General features: G+C 46.6%; 1 protein-coding gene across 1 annotated transcript; it reads right to left on the bottom strand.

The window, feature by feature from the left end:
* Positions 1-16: 16 nt before the first annotated feature.
* Positions 17-19111, bottom strand: LOC307203612 (eosinophil peroxidase-like). The gene is made up of 14 exons (XM_079954532.1): positions 18985-19111; positions 18628-18705; positions 15431-15524; positions 14299-14474; positions 11970-12096; positions 11432-11561; positions 10135-10341; positions 7972-8290; positions 5673-5833; positions 4405-4648; positions 3301-3474; positions 2303-2540; positions 1097-1302; positions 17-234 (listed from the first exon to the last, which is right to left on the bottom strand). The coding sequence occupies exons 1-14, from the start codon at positions 18989-18991 to the stop codon at positions 215-217; spliced, it is 2181 nt and encodes a 726-aa protein (XP_079810658.1). The 5' UTR covers positions 18992-19111; the 3' UTR covers positions 17-214.
* Positions 19112-20007: the final 896 nt, after the last annotated feature.

Here is a 20007-nt window from a genome sequence, read left to right as displayed (position 1 = left end):
GGTGGAAACAAATGGATCTATCACATAGCAACTGCTTTATTCTGGATCTTTGTCGCGAAAAGCAAGATTGGGTAGGACTCCCCCTGCCCCTGCGAATTTCCAAAACAGCAGGTGGGACGTGAGCAGGGGCAGGAATCCAATTGCAGCCAAGCGAAAGCCTTTCTTCTTTCTTAGGGATGCAGGTCCCAGGTCTAGATCCACAGGAGCTCTGTCCTCAACAAGAGCCATCTGCAGCTAAGAGAAGAAGCGGAGAAAGAGGATTAAAGGAGCTCCCTCCCCAGAGAGATGCTGAAGATGCACTTCTTTGCCCTGGCTGTCAGGGGCTGGTCTGAATCAGATGCCAGAGACTGTCCTGACTCTGAAGATGAAGGAATGCAGGCACAGACAGAGCAGCCTCTGACAGGGGAGATGGGGGAGGATCCCTCCCCACCTTACACGTTCCCAGAAGCAGAGAGACCAGCAGATTCAAGGCTGCTCAGTTGGGGGAAGAGCTGGACAGTTTTGAGATAGTAGCTAGGCAACCAGGAGGGAGGGAGCCTTTGGGAGATTCTTAAATCGAGAGTGGCGGGGAAGTCCCTCCCTCCTCTAGAACTTGGAGGACTGAAAGGGTCCAGGAACAACAGAAGCTCAGGAGAGGGACAGGTGGCCGGTGGTGCGCTTCTTGCTGCGGAAGGGGACAGGACTCAGAGTGAGCAACTGCCATCCGTGGGGAGGGCGGCCTGATGTTGCTCTCAGTATGTTGTTGTAAATACAACAGACTATAAACCTGACAAAGGCTTGTTACTTCTTATCGGAAGCTACCAGAGGGGAGGGGAAAACTCCCTTGCCTGACAGGGTACCTGACACTGGCTTTTGACCCTTTATTTTAGATAGATAGACGACAGATAGATAGAGATACCGGTTCTGTGTACCATCAGAAAAAAAGCACTGGTGATCATGATAGTAAGTTATGCCCTTGTAAACTCCAAGCATTTGGAAAATGAGGAAGTGGAAGGTGGAGGACCAAGGCTCCCGTGGTCAAATCCAGCAAGCATTTAGTTGCAGTGGGAGCCTGCAGGACTACCTGCCACATATCCCTCTCCATTGACAGACTCACAATCACAAGTGCACTTCCAGGCAAAGAGGCTGAGCCTTGGGACGGTGCTGCAGCGGACAAAATCCCCAGGGTAGCTGTTTGCCCGGAACACATTGCGTGGCACCTCACGGATGTTGGTGTTTTCACAGATTATGTGAGCCAGTGAGACTCGGTTGAGGGCTTGGAGCTGTGATGGAGTGAAGACGCCGGGATTCTCATAATAGAATCTGAGGGGAAAGAGAAAAGGGGTCAGTGCCCTAGCACCTGGCACCATGAAAGCAAAAGGAGAGCCTGCTGGATCAGGCCAAAAAGGGGCCATCTAGAAGTGGGGATCAGATATCACTGGTCACTACCAATGTTGAGTCAGACTGACCAATCTCCTTGTTAAATCTAGATTATAAAACCTCTCCGGTCATTCTGGTCCATAGATTTAAAGCGTTTATTGACATTTCTACACACCCAGTCCAATCTGGGTTTGTTCGAGGGTGAAGAATTACTGATTCAATAAGGATTTTTAAAAAAAACATTCTTCCTTTCAGCAGGAAAACATCATCCACTTTAGCAAGCCTCACACTTGATATTTTTAAAGCATTTGATTGCATAGAACCAAATTATTTAATGGAAGTAGTTAAGAAATTTGGATCTGGCCCAAAATTTGTAAAAGCTTTGGAAGGTATTTATTAGAGATTACTGTAATTACCTCATGATTAGGTACCGTAAAATAATATGTTTAGTATTTTACACACACACATCACTGACTGGACCCCATTTTCAATAGTCGTGTCATGTTTTATTATTAAGGGTGTACAATTTTGTAACAAGAAAATGAACAATATTTTCTAAAAAAACATTTTTGTTCAGACAGGCCTACACAGACATGTAGAATGTTGCAGTATATTTTAATCTATTTTTCACTTATTGCTGATTTTATATTTCATATGCTTTAAAGAACGGTTTTTTATTTTTTATTTATTTTTTGTAAACCACTTTGAGGGGTTTTTTTTTTTTTTGGTATAGATTTTATGAAAATAAATGAAAAGCAAAACAAAATAACCATCTCCTGCTGGGCTTGCCACTAGTTTATGGGTTGTAATTTGCTTGCCTTTGTGATGAAATGGCTTCTGCTTAATTTAGAAGGAAAGTGACGGGTGTACGTAAGCTACTTAGGAAGACCAGTCGATTGGAACAGAAAATCACAGAGGTTCTGGGCTTCCTCTGCCTGCTCACCTGTCACCGGTCCGAGTCCTTCGGAACTGGTCTCCGATGATGCACGCAAAGGTAGGGCCAACTCTGCCATTCCGGACCAAAGGCTCTGCCACGCCCCCAACCCAGAGGTCAATGTTGTTGGGGGTCTTGTAAAGGCTCATAAACTTCTTGGCCACATTGCGGTTCTGGAAGACGGCAGCGAGTTCGTTCTCATTCTGGGGTTGGGAAAGGCCGCAGAGTTGCCGCCAGGCATTGTAACCTGCAGGACGAGCACCGATAGCAAAAGCTGGGTTCATTTCAAGGCATCTGAAGTGCAAAAGAGGCACTCTAGCACAGGCAAAGAAGAGCGGAGTGGGGTTTTAGAGGGGCATTGTTGTTGTAATGCAGCCAACCCAAGTGGGTGGGACCCCTTCCCTGGTATACAGTCCACCAGGAAGTTTACTTTTGCTAGGGAATGGGAGCAACAGCAGGGTTGTTGCAACAGCAACAACCCTCCCCACCTGCAGTTTCCAGCAACTGATATTCAGAGGCATCCTGCTTCTGATGGTGGAGACAGAGTATAGCTATTATGGAAAGAGGGGAACAAATAGTTCCATAGAGCTTCCTCCCAAGGTGGGGTGTGTGACCTAGCTAAGCCTGATAGGGCAGCTTACTCTATGGTCTTAACCCCTTCATGCATTAATTAGAGTTAAACATGTTGGTTATATCCCACAAGAAGGCTGTTGGGATTGTGAAGAGAGGGCTGTTCTGCTCAGCTCCTGCTTGTGGGCTTCCCATCAGTCAACCAACCATCAGGGCAACAGGATGCTGGACCAGATGGGCCATTGCTCTGATCCTGCAGGCTCTTCCTAGGTTTTTTTGGTTCGGAGACTCTCTGTCTTCACTGGCCTCCTGTACCCATCTCCTGAGAGTTTCTCAAGAGGGGACTGAGGCTGGCCAATGAGTCTTTCAGACATTTCTCTGCACCGGCTGGTCACTGAGCAAGTCTCCAACATCTGTGCAGGCTCTGCTTGCCTTACCTGGGAGGCCGTGATCTCGGCCTCGCTGCATGTTGAGGGAGGGCAAATCTAGTCCACTGCCGTTCCTGATCTGTTCAAAGAGTTTGTCCCTGAGAGCATCCACCACCAGCTGGTCTGGCCTCACCAGTTTGGCTGGCTTACCCAAGAGGCCTCGGATAAGCGGGTCAATACCTCCTGGAAGAACAAAACATCTGCTTGCAAAATTATGGCTCACTGGCACATTTAGCTGCTGCCTGAGGGACCTCCATCTCCCCCTACCTGCTGAACCTGTAGCCTCTACTGTATTTCCAGACCACAACCTGCCTGCAGCTGTGCAAGCAGGACACATTTTAGAGTTGGAAGGGACCACAAGGATCATCTAGCCCAGCCTTTCTCAACCTGTGGGTCCCCAGATGTTGTTGAGCTACAACTCCCATCACCCCTATCTAGCAAGGCCAGGGTTCAGGGATGATGGGAGTTGTAGTCCAACAACATCTGGGGACCCACAGGTTGAGAACCGCTGATCTAGCCCAACTCCCTGCAATGCAGGAATCTTTCACCCAACATGGGGCTTGAACCCACAACCTTGGGATTAAGTGTCTCATGCTCTACCAGGCTTCGGAATGCAAGCAGCTCCAGGCTTCGGAATGCAAGCAGCCCCAGGCTTCGGAATGCAAGCAGCTCTGCGCAACCCTTGGGAGACCGACGCGACTTCACGCCGGGCTCCCTAGGGTTGCGCAGAGCTGCGCAAAGCCCGGGAATGCAGGCAGCTCTGCGCAACCCTTGGGAGACCAACGTGACTTCGCGCAGGTCTCCCAAGGGTTGCGCAGAGCTTCCTGAAGCCTGGCGAGCGAGAGGGGTCGGTGCGCACCGACCCCTCTCGCTCTCCAGGCTTCAGCGAATGCCTGCATTCGCCCCATAGGACACACACACATTTCCCCTTCATTTTTGGAGGGGGGAAAGTGCGTCCTATAGGGCGAAAAATACGGTACATTATTTTGTTAAGAATGACATAAACCGTATGCAAAATGGTTGGGCCCCAGGACCTCCTTAGGACCTCAGGGCCCCGGAAGTTTGCACCGCCTTCCCCCCTCCTCTTCTGGGCCTTGCCCAAAACGGACATACCTTGCTGAATGATTCTCCATGAAGCAAAAAATTCCTTCTCGAGTGGGGTCTCGCTTTGAAGCTGGTAGCGGCTATCCAAGCGAAACACCACGGGCCGCACTGAGGCATGCCCAAAACGGAAGGCGTTGGTGAAGGAGCTGGCGATTCGTGGGTCCACGGAGTCATTGTAGCCTGTGCTGCGACCCACAAAACGAGGGAATGCGTCACCCAGAAGGGCCGGCAGGTATTCGCTATAGGTGATTTTCTGGAATGTAGAAGCAGAGGAGAGCGTGAAGAGAAACAGACACTGAAGTTCTCCCTTAAAACATATTCAAAACAGCACAGGCCTAGTGATCCCAGTAGGTCTTGCCCCAATGAGGCAGTTGCAGGGACTGTAGGTCACCACCTTCCCACAGCTGCCTAAGTCCCCTCCAGGGTTTCTCCCAAGCAATATGAGACTGCGCCTGTGTATTTGACTTTGCTCACTTGCTTCATGCCTCTTCTGGTCCTGGGAGACCGGGGGTGGGGGCAGGGAAGGGAGCTTTTAGTAGCAGGGAGGAGAGACACCCATGCCTCTTCACCAGCCAGACTGCCTCCTCTCCTGCCTCTGCTTCTAATCCTGGGCTTTTTTCTGTCACAGACTCTTCTTGCTCACCAAGCCCTGCTATCTCTTCAGCTTCCGACAGCTCCTCCTCCCAGTCTGCTCCATCTTCTCCCTCGGACTGCTCATTGCCATCCTACAGACAACCCCCAGGCTCTGAGCCTTCTTCTCCCTTGGGGACTGGTGCCCTTCCTCTGCATCTAGCCAGTCCATGTCACTGGGATGTGGCTTGAAGGTGGTGTACAGGCTCTTCCACTCCTCAGTTCATCTCCACAGCAACCCTGTGAGGCAGATTAGGCTGGGAGGCAGCAACTGGCTCCAGGTTGAGTAGAGATTTAAACTCTGGCCTCCCAGGTCCAAATAGCCTGAAACTCTAACCACTACAGTACACTGCCTTTCTGTCAAGCTTAAACTCCGCTCACTCTGCATACCAAAAAGGGTTTCAGTAGGTGATTGACCTAGTTATTCCAAGAGAATCCCACATGAACTGAGGTTGGTCTTGGTGGGTAACACAGATAAGAATCTACCCCACCCGCCATACCTCTCCACAGCTAGCTCACCCCATCCCAAACTCTTGAACATCAGTAGTCTGGACTGAACACAGTGGGGGCTTTTCCAAACTGGCCTTGCATCTTGACAAGACCTTGCCTCATTCTTAGTGTCACAGGGCTACCGTTTCAACCAGTACCTGAATTATTGCTCCATTGATTTTCCGGGCTATGTTGTAGATGGTGTCTGAATCCATGTGCGGATTCAGCATCTTCAGCTGAGAGGCCATGCGATTGTGGAACCTCATGAAGAGCGTCTGCAAGGCAGTTAGACCCGGCATCTCGTTGACACGATTGTCCCCTTGAAGACCCCAGAGAAGAAGGAAGCATTGTTAGAGCCAACCAGCCATTTTGTGCTTGTAAGAAACAACTTGGAAAGCACAGGCTCTCTGTAGCCACAGCATTTTAGCAAGACTTCTTCTATCACCTATCACCTATCACCTATCACCTATCTATCTATCTATCTATCTATCTCTCTATCTATCTATCTATCATCTATCACCTCTATCATATCTATCTATCATCTATCTATCTATCTATCTATCTATCTATCTATCTATCTATCTATCTATCTATCTATCATCTATCTATATCTATCTATCATCTATCTATCTATCTATCTATCTATCTATCTATCTATCTATCTATCTATCATCTATCTACCTACCTCCCACCTATTCCCCAGACAGGGACTCAAGGTGGTTTATACAAATTGAAACAATGCAGATAAAAGACAAGAAGCTAAAAATATATAAAAGATAAATCAATAAGAGGTAATTAAAGTCTTTTTTGTTTTGTTTTTGTTTTGTTTTTGGTAAATAAATAAGAAAGCAAAAAACAAACAAAAAGAGGTAATTAAACTCTAATAGAATTAAAACAATATAAAACTCATATTAAAATGCAAATAATAAAAACAGTACAGCACTCTCAAAAGTCCTCCCTTAAAAAACAGCAAGTCCTCAAAGTCATGGCAGAATAAAACTATCTTCACCTGCCAGTAGAAGGACAGCAAGGAAGGAGCCAGTCTAGTTTCTCTACGGAGGGAATCCCAAAGTCTGGAAGCAGCCACTGAGAGCCTAAAGGCCCTTTTTGGAGTCCCCATTAAGCATGCCTGGCCCCATGGGTTATCTACCCCTTCAAAGCAGGAACCACAGCTAAGGAATCCCTGGCAGATGGTCATCCAACCTCTGTTTAGAAACCTACAAGGAAGGAGATTCCACCAGTGTCCAAGGTAGACCTGTTGAAAATCTACTACCACCTGGAAGTTCTTCCTAATGTTCTGTGTCTTTTCTTGCCATTTTAATCCCTTGATTGAGGTCCTACCCCCTGAAGCAGCAGAAAGCAAGCTTGCTCCACCTTCCATGTGATGACAGCCCTTCAGATATTTGAAGATGGCTTCCTAACATCTCTCAGCCTTCTCGTCTCCAGGCTAAACATACCCAGGTCACTCAACTGTTCCTTACAGGTTTCCAGAGGAGCATAGCTGAGTGGGAGAGCACCTGCTCTGCATGCAGAAGGTCCTGGGTTCAAATCCCCAATGTCATCCCCAGGTAGGGTTGCTTGAAATCCTGGAGAGCCACTGCCAGCCAGTGTAGGGCAGGGGTCAGCAACTTAAGGCCCATGGGCCACAAGTGGTCCATGGGGGTCCTTTAACTGGCCCACAAGCTGCTCCCAAACCAAGCTGCCTGCTCAGTGAGTCCACGCGTGCTGTGCTAAACCAGCGCGATGCGGGGATTCACTTCTGCGTCGCTGAAAATTGCGTCTGCGCAGGCACTGGAAATTGCGGGCAAGCGCATGATCTGGCCCACAGAGGGATCTCCACTGGAGTGAACCTGCCCAGGCGAGGTAAACCTTGCCAATCCCTGGTGTAGGGCAATACAGTGGTACCTCAGGTTAAGTACTTAATTTGTTCCGGAGGTCCGTTCTTAACCTGAAACTGTTCTTAACCTGAAGCACGACTTTAGCTAATGGGGCCTCCCGCTGCCGCTGCACAGTCGGAGAACGATTTCTTTTTTCATCCTGAAGCAAAGTTCTTAACCCGAGGTACTATTTCTGGGTTAGCAGAGTCTGTAACCTGAAGCGTATGTAACCTGAGGTACCACCGTACTGAGCTAGATTGACTTGTGGTTTGACTCAGTAGAAAATACCTTCCTTTTCAAATCAAGAACAATGAATCTTACTTGGTCTTTAGCCGAAGGACCAGAGCTCTGTGACAGAACATCTGCCTTACATGCAGAATCAGCCCTTCATTTAGAATCATGAGGACTAGCATGTTGGTTTATTTTAAAGGACATGACCATAGCTCTGTGCTAGGGAGAATGTTCTAGGTTCAATCTCAGGAAGGGTGGGAATATCCCCTCTTTTGAAACCCCGGAGTGCCCTTGCTGCCAGTCAGTGTGAAACAAGGGTCTGATTCTGTATAAAAATAAACAGACCTACCTGCAAAGAAACAGGGGATCTTTGCTGTCGTGTTGGTTTTATTGCAGAGCTCTGGGAAGCCTGGTGGGTTGCCAAAAGGGAGGTAGGCCAGCCCTTTGTCTGTGTAGTTCAGGTTGACAGCCAGCAGCCCTTGGTTGCTTGAGGTGTTCCTCAGTTGCCTTGCCCAGTCGACTTCGCTAGCGTAGACCATGCTGGCATCAAGGAAGGCCGTCAGAGCATTGATCTGGTTGCGGATGGCGTAGCCTCCGTTGCAGGCGGGGGCCGCTCTCGTGAAGGCCATACAGCCTTTGGGGTCTTTCACCGGGTCATTAGGTGGGATCTGCAGCCCCACAAAATAATATTTTTTAAAAAATGAAATGGAGAGCCAGTGGTGGTCTAGAGGTTAGAGTGGCAGACCTGGGAGGCCTGGGTTCGGATCCTCCCCACAATGGCCATGGGAGTGACATTTGGCTTTCAGCCTAGGCTACCTCACAGAACCCTGTTGGGAGGATAAACTGGGGAGGAGAACTATGTACACCACCTTGAGATCCTTGGAGGAAAGGTGGGATAATAATAATAATAATAATAATAATAATAATAATAATAATAATGATGTATGTGACCTTCAATCTGGCTCCCAGTACGTTTCCGAGCACAATTCAAAGTGTTGGTGTTGACCTTTAAAGCCCTAAATGGCCTCGGTCCAGTATACCTGAAGGAGCGTCTCCACCCCCATCGTTCTGCCCGGACGCTGAGGTCCAGCGCCGAGGGCCTTCTGGCGGTTCCCTCCCTGCGAGAAGCCAAGTTACAGGGAACCAGGCAGAGGGCCTTCTCAGTAGTGGCAACCGCCCTGCGGAACGCCTTCCCACCAGATGTCAAAGAGATCAACAACTACCAGACTTTTAGAAGACATCTGAAGGCAGCCCTGTTTAGGGAAGCTTTTAATGTTGAATAAACTGCTGCATTTTAGTATTCTGTTGAAAGCCGCCCAGAGTGGCTGGGGAAACCCAGCCAGATGGGCGGGGTATAAATAATAAATTATTATTATTATTATTATTATTATTATTATTATTATCTGTGATCACACAGGGTGGGGGGCAGGTCCATGCAGAGCTGGGGTGGGAGTCTTGTTAGAATAAAGTTATAAACTCAAACAAAATAGCAGCTGGTCCCTGGTGCCCCCCCCCCCAGCCAGCTTAGTCTTCTGAGGCCCTGGGCAAGTGTACTTGGCTGCCCACCCCCTCTACACAGGCCTGGTGGGGCTTCCCTTCAGGTGTCCAAGCCTTGTCTAAGCTCAACACCAGCCCCTGCAACAACCGCCATGAAGTCTCCACTCGAGAGAGATGAAATTCCTGAGGTCATCAACCTTTACAGGCCAGTTACCGCATTTGGCATTGTGGTCAGTGGGGGAGGGGAGGAGCATCATGGGGGCCACTCACAAAATGGCTGCCATTGGGGAGGGTGTGTGGCCTAACCCATCAATCAATCAAAATAAAAATAAAAATAAAAATAAAAATAAAAATAAATACCCTACATGGTCAGTTAAAGAAGAAATATTTTCTGGAACAGTTACCTATTGAGTTGTTTCTTGTTTTTTGATAACATTTTTTATATGTACGGATAAAATTGTTGCAGAAGCCGCTTTGATACGTTGTATGAAATTGTGATCTACAAGTATATTTTTCTACAAACATAAAATAAAATTTAACACACAGTCAGAAAACAACCCGCTGCCACATCTAAAAGGGCCCGAAAAAGGGGCAGAGGCACAAAATGGTAGATGGCGTGTGCCCCCCATCCCCTCAGCCACCATAGGGAAGCTCTTTGCACCTCTCCTCTGTTCAGAGACCAAAAAGGGAGGGTAGGGATCCAATTCTGGCACCCAGTGAAATCGTGCTGTGTTTCAGTTATGGATTATTATTATTTATCGTTTTTAAGGAGGTGCATGCCATGTAGGAGAAGCTGAGTCAGTGCAAGGAGGAGGTGAGGAGGAACAGCAAAGAGTTTCTTGCTCTTTGCGGATTTTGGAGGGGATATTTACAGAGACCTTTCATGGGTGACACAGGGAAGGTGCTGGCAGGCCCACTGGATCCAGTTGGTGCCATGTCGGGGATCCCTGGACTATTGTGTCGGACAGGTTGCGTTTCTGGAAAAGGGTAGAACGAACTCTGGACTTTCACGCACCTTGATGGGGAAGCAAGGGGGTGCCTTTGCGCAAGTATTTTCACAGTCTGCTCCTTTGATGAAGGTGAGGGTGGCCGTGGTACTGGGCCCAAAATCCAAGTCGTGGTCAATAAACTGGCCGTATTGCATGAACATGACCGATCGGAATGGGTCATCGGTGAGTCTTTTGTCGTTGAAGGCGACAATCTGGTTGGATACTTCCCGGACCTGCAGCAGACGTTACCAAGACATAACAGAGGAACAGATCTTGGTTGCCGATTCCAAGCACCAAGGCTGATGGTTGTAAACTTGCGTACCCTGAGCCTGGACACCCCCAAAAGGCCTCACCCTGATCCAGATTCACTGAAGGGGCCAAAAACACCCCGGCAGTCAAAGTTCAGAAGCTAAAGCAAGGGCAGAATGTGGCAGCACAGTTGCCGGCCAGAGTGAGACCTTGTCAGCCTATAGCACCACTGCTCAGAGATCTGCACTGTCTGCTGATTTGTTACCAGGCTAAATTAATAGCTGTGATTCCTGCATTGCAGGGGGTTGGGCTAGATGACCCTTGGGGTCCCTACCTACTTTACAGTTCTATGATTCTATGATAGAAGAACACAGATTATAACATGCATTATGATAGGGGCCACTTTCCTATCTGCTTTGCCACCTTCCCCCTCTTTCCCTAAAATCCTTCCCTGCCTCCTGCTTGGGCTCCAAAAATGGCCCAGAGGACACCCAAGTAAAATGTTCAAAAAGAAAAAATAAGAAAAATAAGAAAGGCTTCTGATCTTCTGTCTGTCACTTACATAAAAGGAATTATTCAAAACCTTCACTCCAGAATGATATCCAACTGATCTACTATCTGTTAGGCAATATTACTTATTAACCCAAATATCTCAAATTAATTCATTTTCCTTTTCACACAAAAAGTCCAAAAGGGCTTCTCTAATTTTTGTTATTAATAAATGCCTCAGACATGGTTTTACTTTAATCAAACATATCAACTTTATCTCCAATAATTTCAACACTATTCCTCCATACTAAACAACAATAAGTCTTTCTGCCTTTGTCCACAAAAGAGTCTCTCCGCTGTGATCATATATTAAAATAATATTCCATCGTTATTTTCTTGTTATGGATTCATTAATTCACCCATTTTGTATCTTCTGTTCCCATTTCCTGTTGTCATGCTGTGGATTTCCATCCTGATTTTTTAAAAAAATCATCCCTTCTCTTTTCCTAAAACCCTGACCCGTTCTGAGCAACTGTTCAGAAATCCGCTTTGCAAAGCAGAGCACAGCTGGGGGTGACTCCTTACCAAGGGCAGGGGGAATCCATAATATGTCTTGTTTTCTGTCCAGCCACGCGGGAGGGATATGCCATCTTCGTACTCTTGCAGAAGCCGCCGGGCATAAGGGCGGTTGTTGGCCCCTAAGGTAGGAATCCTCCTGGAACGTTCCAGAAGGGCCACAGAGATTCATTTTTAAAAAGCAGCAAAGGGGGGGGGGAGAGAATCCTATTTTTACTGTATTTATTGCATTTAAATCCCACTCAAGAGCGAGTTCATGGTTTTTCTCCTCCATTGCTAATAGGAACTTAGGAAGCTGCCTTATATGGAGCCAGGCCATGGTTCCACCAACTCAATATTGCCTACACTGATTGGCAGCAGCTCTCCGGGCCTTTTCTCCACTCCTACTGGGAAATGCTGCCAGGGTTTGACCCTGGGACCTCCTGTCCGCAGGGCAGATGCGCTGCCTATACCACTGAACTATGGTCCTGTCTGTGAGCAGCTCACCAAATGAGTTCAGGACTGGGCTGGGATTTTAGCAGCCAACATGCTGGATATAGAAGCTTACCTGTTGTTACATTCTCCCGTAATAGTCCGGAAAGGGCTATTGAAATCACACTGCAATGGGCTCTGTTCCTGCTTGGCACAGCCAGATGCCTTGTAGATAGTTTGCATCTGGCCTGGACTGAGAACATCTGTAGCAGGAAGGAGATGGAAGAGGTCTCAGCTAGGGACACGCAAGAGTTTAATTCGGTCCATGTTTTTAAGTGAGCTGAACAGATTTACTACACCTCTTGCGCTAATAAACCCAGATCGGAATTTTGTGATGCAAATATCAGAAGAGCCTGCTGGATCAGGCCAATGTTTTAGCATCCTGTTCTCACAAAGGCCAACTAGAAGCCTATGGGAAATTTGCAAGCAAGACCTGAGTGCAACAGAAATTCTCCTTCCTGTGGTTTTCAGCAACTGGTATTCAGACAGAGTAATGATACATCAAACCCAGAGGTCTCGGGGTCACCCAAAAACCAACCTTGTCCGATTCCTTCAAAACCAGTGCCAAAGTTTTGTAGTTGTTTTGTGAGGAAAACCCCATGTTTTGTAATGCCCCACAAAAAGAGCGCTTCATACTTCAAAACCAGGGGTTTGCAGTTAACACCCAAAAAACCAACACCGCCTGATTCACTCAAAACTGACGCTGAACTATGGCAAAGGTTTTGCAGAAATCACATTGGGTTTGATATATGAAGTACTCCATTTTTGGGGCACTACAAAATGTGGGGTTTTTGCTACAAAACGACTAAAAAACTTTGGCTCTGGTTTTGAGGGGATCAGACAATGTTGGGTTTGGGGGTGTTAACTACGAACCCGGGTTTGACATATCAGTTACACTGTTGGTGGGGTGCTACAAAACATGGTGTTTTTTGCTACAAAACAGCTATAAAACTTTGGCACCAGTTTCAAGGCGATCCCAGATTTTGGGGTTCATAGTTAAAGAAGCTGGAGTTTATCCGCAGGTGTGTGTGTGTGTGTGTGTGTGTGTGTGTATATATATATATATATATATATATATATATATATATAATGCTTTTTGAAAAGCATACCTTGAGATTAACAATGTATTTCGTATACATTTGTTCCACCAGGAGAGAAAATGGATTGAACGACCGCACATGTTTGGTCCTGTTTCCTCTTTCTAGAGCAGGCTCTTGTGCCTCATTGACTAAGCATCTTTCGCGTGACCTGTGGCCAGCACCCTTTCACAACCCCACTCTGGGAAAATGGAAGTGGCTTGTGGAGATCCCTTTCAAGTAGTTTCTAAGACGTGCCTGGGGTGGGAGTGGGGGCTGTCCAACACTAGGGAGATGGTAAACACACCAGCTTCAGTTTCTTTCAATTTCTGATTTTCCAAGCCGCAAGTTCAGTTTCCTACATTTCCACATCGGTTGGTGACTTATTTATTTTTTAAGTAAGCTGCATGAAAACCCACCGGCATTCTAGTTCTCGTTATTCATGACACACAGCTTTCTGTAAGCAATTTTGCTCCATAAAACACGCACCTTTGTGGAAAGCATATTTCTCTTATCATAACACAAGTGCTTCTTTGACAAACTGGTGCAATAAAGAATGGCAATCACAGAATCATAGGGTTGTAAAGTTGGAAGGGACCCCGAGGGTCACCCCCCTGTAACAGGACTTGGGGGGGGGGTTGACTAATTAAAACAAAATTGGCGCAAGGTTTGGAGCCTAAAGACTCTTTTTTAGCTGACTGAGACAGCAATATTACAGCTAAAAAGGAAAACAGAGGACTCCCCTCACACCATCAGACTTGTTGCTGAGCATAAACTGCAGACTGTAAATGGTATCCATCAGGGAGGGGGGTTGGGGATTCCCTTCGCTGGAGGTTTTAAGCAGAGGTTGGGTGGCCATCTGTCATGGATGCTTCAGCTGAGATTCCTGAACTGCAGGGGGTTGGACTAGATGACCCTCAGGGTCCCTTCCAACTCTACATTTCCATGATTCTCTACAAATGGCTGTCTGGGATAGGAACTTGTGTTATTTGATTGCTGTCTAAACTCCATCTTCTAGGCTGCCTCTCAGCCTAATGAACCTCACAGGGTTGTTGGGAGGATAAAAGGGAGAGGGAGGAGGTCTATGTACATTATCTTGAGCTGCTTTGGAGGAAAAGGTGGGAAATAAATGTGATAATTAATATAAACAAACAAAATGTGCATAATTTTGCACACTTTGGCCTAGCGCATGCAATTGTGCACACACACCTTAGCTGGAGATTAGCTGCAGAACTGAAATCTGGATCTCGTGCATTGACGGACAGTGTGTGAAATAGGTTGGTTCATCTTGAAACAAGAAGTGCACCTGGTTCCTCCTCCATCACCTACCTGTGATGTTGAAATCCCCGGGGATTGCCGGCTGCAGCTTCTGTTTCAGGAGGGCCCAGGTGACGTGCATGGTGTCAGCTGCTTTCACTGCCTCCTTGGTTCTTCCCACGGGCTGCTTGAAGGAGACCAGGAGATCTGTGGGGTTGACCTTCTCTCTCTGCAGCTTCTCATTTAAGCTGGAGGGCCGGAAAACAGTGGAGTGAAGCTTTGTCACGCAACAGCACTTGAAAGCACATTTCATTATATTGATGTTGGTCGCTGGGGTCAGTCTGGATGATGCCCTGAGCACCTCCTAATTCTTGGTCTCCTGTAATAAGTGAGGGTTAGACTCTAATAGAGGGTTCTATTGCTGAACTAGGCAGAAAAGTTTCTTTGTAAGACTTTAGCTCCAGTCATCATGGCTATTTCAAGCACAATACCATAATGACTTTCTGATTATCTCATAATAAGCCTCCAACCATGTCTAAAATTAAGTGGCACAGAAATTCTGTTAAATGATAGTTTAATGCAATTTTATTGATTGCATCACTTTGATCTTGCAGGGCTTCTGTGTCTTTTTGACAGGGGCACAGCAAGCAGATATACAGGAGGGGTAGCCTTCCCCTATGTGTGAAGGATTTCTTGAAGGATTTCTGCTCGAATTTCCACCTGAAACACAATGCAGCAACTCTCCAGCAAACTGGGGAAAGTCAGGAGAGAAAGCAGAAGAGAACCAGTAAGGCTGTCAACTTGCCTGCTCCTAAACATTTAACAGCAGCCTGAGTTGTCCACTTCTCCTTTTAACAATTACCTGATCTGTCAACACTAGCGGTTGAAACTTTATGCGGTATGGAGTAAAGGACAAGCACTTTGCCACCATTGCTGTTAAATGCACAGGAGCAGGGACCAGGAAAAGAGCTGGCAATCTTAGGCACCCAGTTTGCTCATGGACAGCGGCGTTATGACCACTGCCACTGTGGCCACACCCAGGTCCTTCTCATGTAAATCGGCACCGTCCTGTGAAACGCAGAATCATAGAATTGTAGAGTTGGAAGGGACCAATAAGGGTCATCCAAACCAACCCCCTGCTATGCAGGAGCCACAGCTAAACCCACTATGGCTGTGTGGAGAAGGGAGGAGACGCAGCCCTCACCGCTGCTGGGTGCGTTTGTAGGCATCTTCGACCAGCTGTTTTGCTTCTTCTACACTCCTCAGAAGGTCTGAGGTGTCCAGAATCTTCCCAATGGCTGCAACAAGAGAGAGAGAGACCATCCCTTAGTCTGGGTTTGTCCAAGAGGAGAATATTGCATCAAATGCCTCCATTTAAAAACAAGGGGTGTCGTTTGCACCTCCCACTGAAAACAAGAAACTGCAGCATAATTGCTAACAGGAGTGAGAGATTGTCAGCATGCAATACCTGGGCTCAGAGAGCTTGTCTGAGGCCTGGGGCTAGGAGTCCTGTTCTTGGCATGACTGTGTACATCTGGCAGGCCCTGCCTTCCCCCCGAATAACATAGCCCTTGGGGACCCAGGGCAAGTGTACCCAGATGCCCCCAGTTCTGCACTGTCCTGCTGTACTGGTTGCCAATTTGATACCAGGCAAAGTTCAAGGTGGTCCTATTAGTATACAGTGGTACCTTGGTTCTCAGACTTAATTCGTTCTGGGAGTCCGTTCAACTTCTGAAACCATTCAAAAACCAAGGCGTGGCTTCCAATTGGCTGCAGGAGCTTCCTGAAGTCAATTGGAAGCCGCGTCAGACATTCAGCTTCCGAAAAACGTTCACAAACTGGAACGCTTATGTCCGGGTTTGCGATGTTCAGGAGCCAATTTGTTCGACAACTAAGCTGTTTGAGAACCAAGGTACCACTGTACATGTATAAAGCTTTTGGTACCAGCTTACCTGCAAAATTGCCATACCCCACATATGCCCACTCAAAGCGCTTTGATCTCCGGAACTGGCACGGTTACAGGTGACACATAATACCTGTACTGCATTTGTAAGAATTCAATCTTTTAGTGTGGCAGCACCTTTACACTTTGGAACTCCCTGCCTATTGAAATCAGGCAGGCACCTTCACTGTACAAGTGCCACATAATTCCCTTTCTGCAATTTGTAAGAATGCACTTCACATACTAATGGCAACACCTTGGACTTGACTTGGGAGCAGATAAGAAATCAACATAGCTCTCTGAGCAGAGCTGTTCTATGCTGACAGGGTTGCCAGCTGTCCAGGAAAAAATGTCTTGGTCTGCTCTAAGGAGTTTAACAGCAGCCTGATAGACAGAAATCTGCAGGCGAGGCTTCTCCCTGCGCAAAGAGAAGTAACATTGCCTGCTAACCCATTCAAAGCACAGGAGCTGAGTCCAAAGTTGGCCATTTTAGACATGGCTTTCTCCCAGAGAATCTTGGGAACTGTGGTTCAGCAAGACAGTTCTCTTTTATACAGGTCCCCAGAACTCCATTACAGAAATGACAGTTCTCCAGAGGCTTGGAGGCTGTAGAGGCAGCATGCAAAGCAAATTTCCAGTTAAGGACAGCAGCTAAGCCACAGAAGCTTTGGAGAGGATCCGAAGGACTCATCCCTCTGGCAGACTGTAACATGCTGCTAGGCGGGTCCCGTAAGCCATTACAGGTTGCACAGCTTAGAACGATTTCAGAAGGTTGCAATTGTTTCCTTGGCGGGCGGGGAGGGAAACAGAACTCAAACTGCAGAGGAACAGCTGGTGCAAAGTGATCCAGTGAGAGAGCGCATTGCAGAAGTACATTGCAAAACTCAGAGAAGTGGGAATTTCAAAAGATGTTTTTGTGTTTCATTTCATGGGTTGTTTCAACTATGTAGGCTTCCCTCTAACAGCAAAATGTTCTCTAGTGAGAAAAAAGAGCGGAGTCCCCTGAGGAAACCTGGCACAATTTCTGGATTTGGGGGGGGGGGCAGGGGAGCAGGACTGATGCAGCAGGTATTTGCACACATTGTTCAGAAACAGGTTGAATTACAGACTTCTGGCAGCTACAGGATGCAACACACGGGAAATCTGAAGGTTTCCTTGAAGCAACTGAAATTCTTCTGTTGACAGATTTATCCCTGGCTATTCTGCAGAATGTTTCGGGCTGTTTGGGAGCAGTGCTGGATTTATTGCACAAATTATGAAAACTTCCAGATTACAAGAGGCCTGAAACACATTTTTTTGTTTTGTTTGCTAAATTTCAAGTTTATGTAATGGCTATTTTTAAAAGGAAAACATACTCCAAATCAGACTTTACTATTCTGATATGACAATATATATATATACAACTAATGGCTGCAGAAATATTTGTTGTTGGATTTATAAATCTGTGCAGAAATGAGTTGCTTTATATGCTAAGTAACAAACAGATAACAACACAACAAATTTTATTGGTCAATCAAATACAAGATTACAGCCAAAAAAAGAAAACAGAAAAAGAAGAAAAGATGTAAACAAAGAATCTCAGAAACAAATTAAAACATTTGTGATAAAATCCTTGTAATCTGTAGAGCATGTATACATGGGTGACTCTTATCTCAGAGCACAAGAGTGGACTCAAGAACTTTTTTGAGTTGGGACTTTTTATTGCAAACTTTGCTGCATTGAGCATGACTGGTTTGACCGAGAAAGACAGCAGATACTTGATTTTGTTGATGTCACTGAGGGTAACAAGATTAGTTAAGTATTTATCCCTTGGATTTTCATACAGCTTACAAGATAGCACATAGTGTTTGGTATCCTCAACTGACTGGCACCCGAAGATATGGAATCGCTGTTCTCTAGGGATATTTTTGTATCGTCCATCCAGAAAGTTAATTTTGATTGTTTGGAACCTTAAACGCCGTGCAAAGCAAAGGGGAAGTAATCTCAGGCAAATATTTCTCTATTCCGAGCTCAGTTTTTACAGTGGGATAGATGGTAGAAAATCTAGATGCCTTTTTACAGCTTCCATATCCCTTCTAGCAAATAATTCCTGCAGATGCTCTTTATTGAATCTTTGACTACACTGCTACATGCTAAGCAGGAAACCTCAAGGTACTTTCATTTAAAAGCCTCTCAAATGCAAATGGACTTATTGCAAGATGAGTATTCCAGTGAGATTGCTGCTTGTGTATGCAAATATCAATGTTCTATTTTTCACTGTGCTTTCTGTTCCAATAATGCACTTTAAAAGATACTTCTATGGGGGCCTCTTAACCTTGAAATAGTTTAGGGCATCAGAATGTCTTGATCTGGTCCTGTTAAGGGGGCGGGGGAGGATAGGTGGGTTAACAAAACCCAGAACACTCTCCAAATATAATTATTTTTAAAAGCAATAGCAAAAAGAGAAGCAAGGGCCTTACCACGGAGAGGAAGATCTGTTGCCTGAAGAGGTTTCGTGGCCACCAGGCATCCCAGGAGAACAAGGAGCAGCTGTGCACCTTGGAGAGCGAGAGAAAGAGGACAATTTTATTTGGCAGGAAAAAAATTTAAAAATGTTTCAAGAGCAGTTTCCTTCAGTGCATGACTGTTTCTTCATCAGCAGACCTATGAAAGCCCCACCTGCTCCAACATTTGTCTCCCCCCCCACCCAAAAGAGCAAAAGCAGGCAGAGATTTGTATAACATTTAGAAAGCATTATCATTGAAATAGGAGATTAGTTTTCTGACTCGCCTAGAATTTAGGACCAGAAAGCATTTGGAGGGGTAAGGACCACTCACCTGCCATCTTTGACGCTTCTGCTCATCGGTGGCTTGGACACCAACACTTTTATACCTGGACACACCCCTCGGATGGCAGGAGGAACTGTCCGCAGGAGCTGGATTGATGGAGGAAAGGCCACACCCCCTTCTCCGCCCCACCCCCTTGAGATGCTCTGACTGCTGTATGAAGCCCCACCATGCATTGTTCCAGGAATGCAGATTTCAAGCTCTGCCCAGCTGTGGGGGAGGCCAGTCTGTGGCCAAAGGGTTGCTCCCAGGTCATTTGGAGCTGCAGGAATTGGGGTGTTGCCTCACTGCTCCCCAAAACTAATTGCTGAGTGTGATTGACGATTGCAGCCGGGGTACATGGTGCTCTGCAGGCTTCGCCACCGGAATTGTGTGACTCTGTGTCCCAGAGTGTTTCCTCACTAAAGGCTTCCTGGGACTGAGCTGTGCCAATTTCGCACTGTGATCTAATTTTGTAAAGTCTTGTTAAGGGATATTTTAAGGGAAACGGTGAATCTGTTTGAAAGGAAAGAAAGAGCTTGTTTTGAGAATATGAAAGCATCTGGATAAGACAGTGGCTAACCCCCTACCTTTAACAACAACAATTTCTTCTTCTTCTTCTTCTTCTTCTTCTTCTTCTTCTTCTTCTTCTTCTTCTTCTATTATTATTATTATTATTATTATTATTACTAATAGTACTACTGTTGGGGACGCGGGTGGCGCTGTGGGTTAAACTAGAGAACCTAGGACTTGCCGATCAGAAGGTTGGCGGTTCGAATCCCCGCGACGGGGTGAGCTCCTATTGCTCGGTCCCAGCTCCTGCCAACCTAGCAGTTCGAAAGCACGTCAAAGTGCAAGTAGATAAATAGGTACCGCTCCGGCGGGAAGGTAAACCGCGTTTCCATGCACTGCTCTGGTTCGCTAGAAGCAGCTTAGTCATGCTGGCCACATGACCCAGAAGCTGTACTCTGGCTCCCTCGGCCAATAAAGTGAGATGAGCACCGCAACCCCAGAGTCGGCCATGACTGGACCCAA

This window comes from Podarcis cretensis, assembly GCF_951804945.1.
Source record: "Podarcis cretensis genome assembly, chromosome: 15".
Classification (NCBI taxonomy): Eukaryota; Metazoa; Chordata; class Lepidosauria; order Squamata; family Lacertidae; genus Podarcis; species Podarcis cretensis.
Note: the sequence above shows the minus strand (reverse complement) of the source record. Positions and strands in the feature narration are given on the sequence as shown.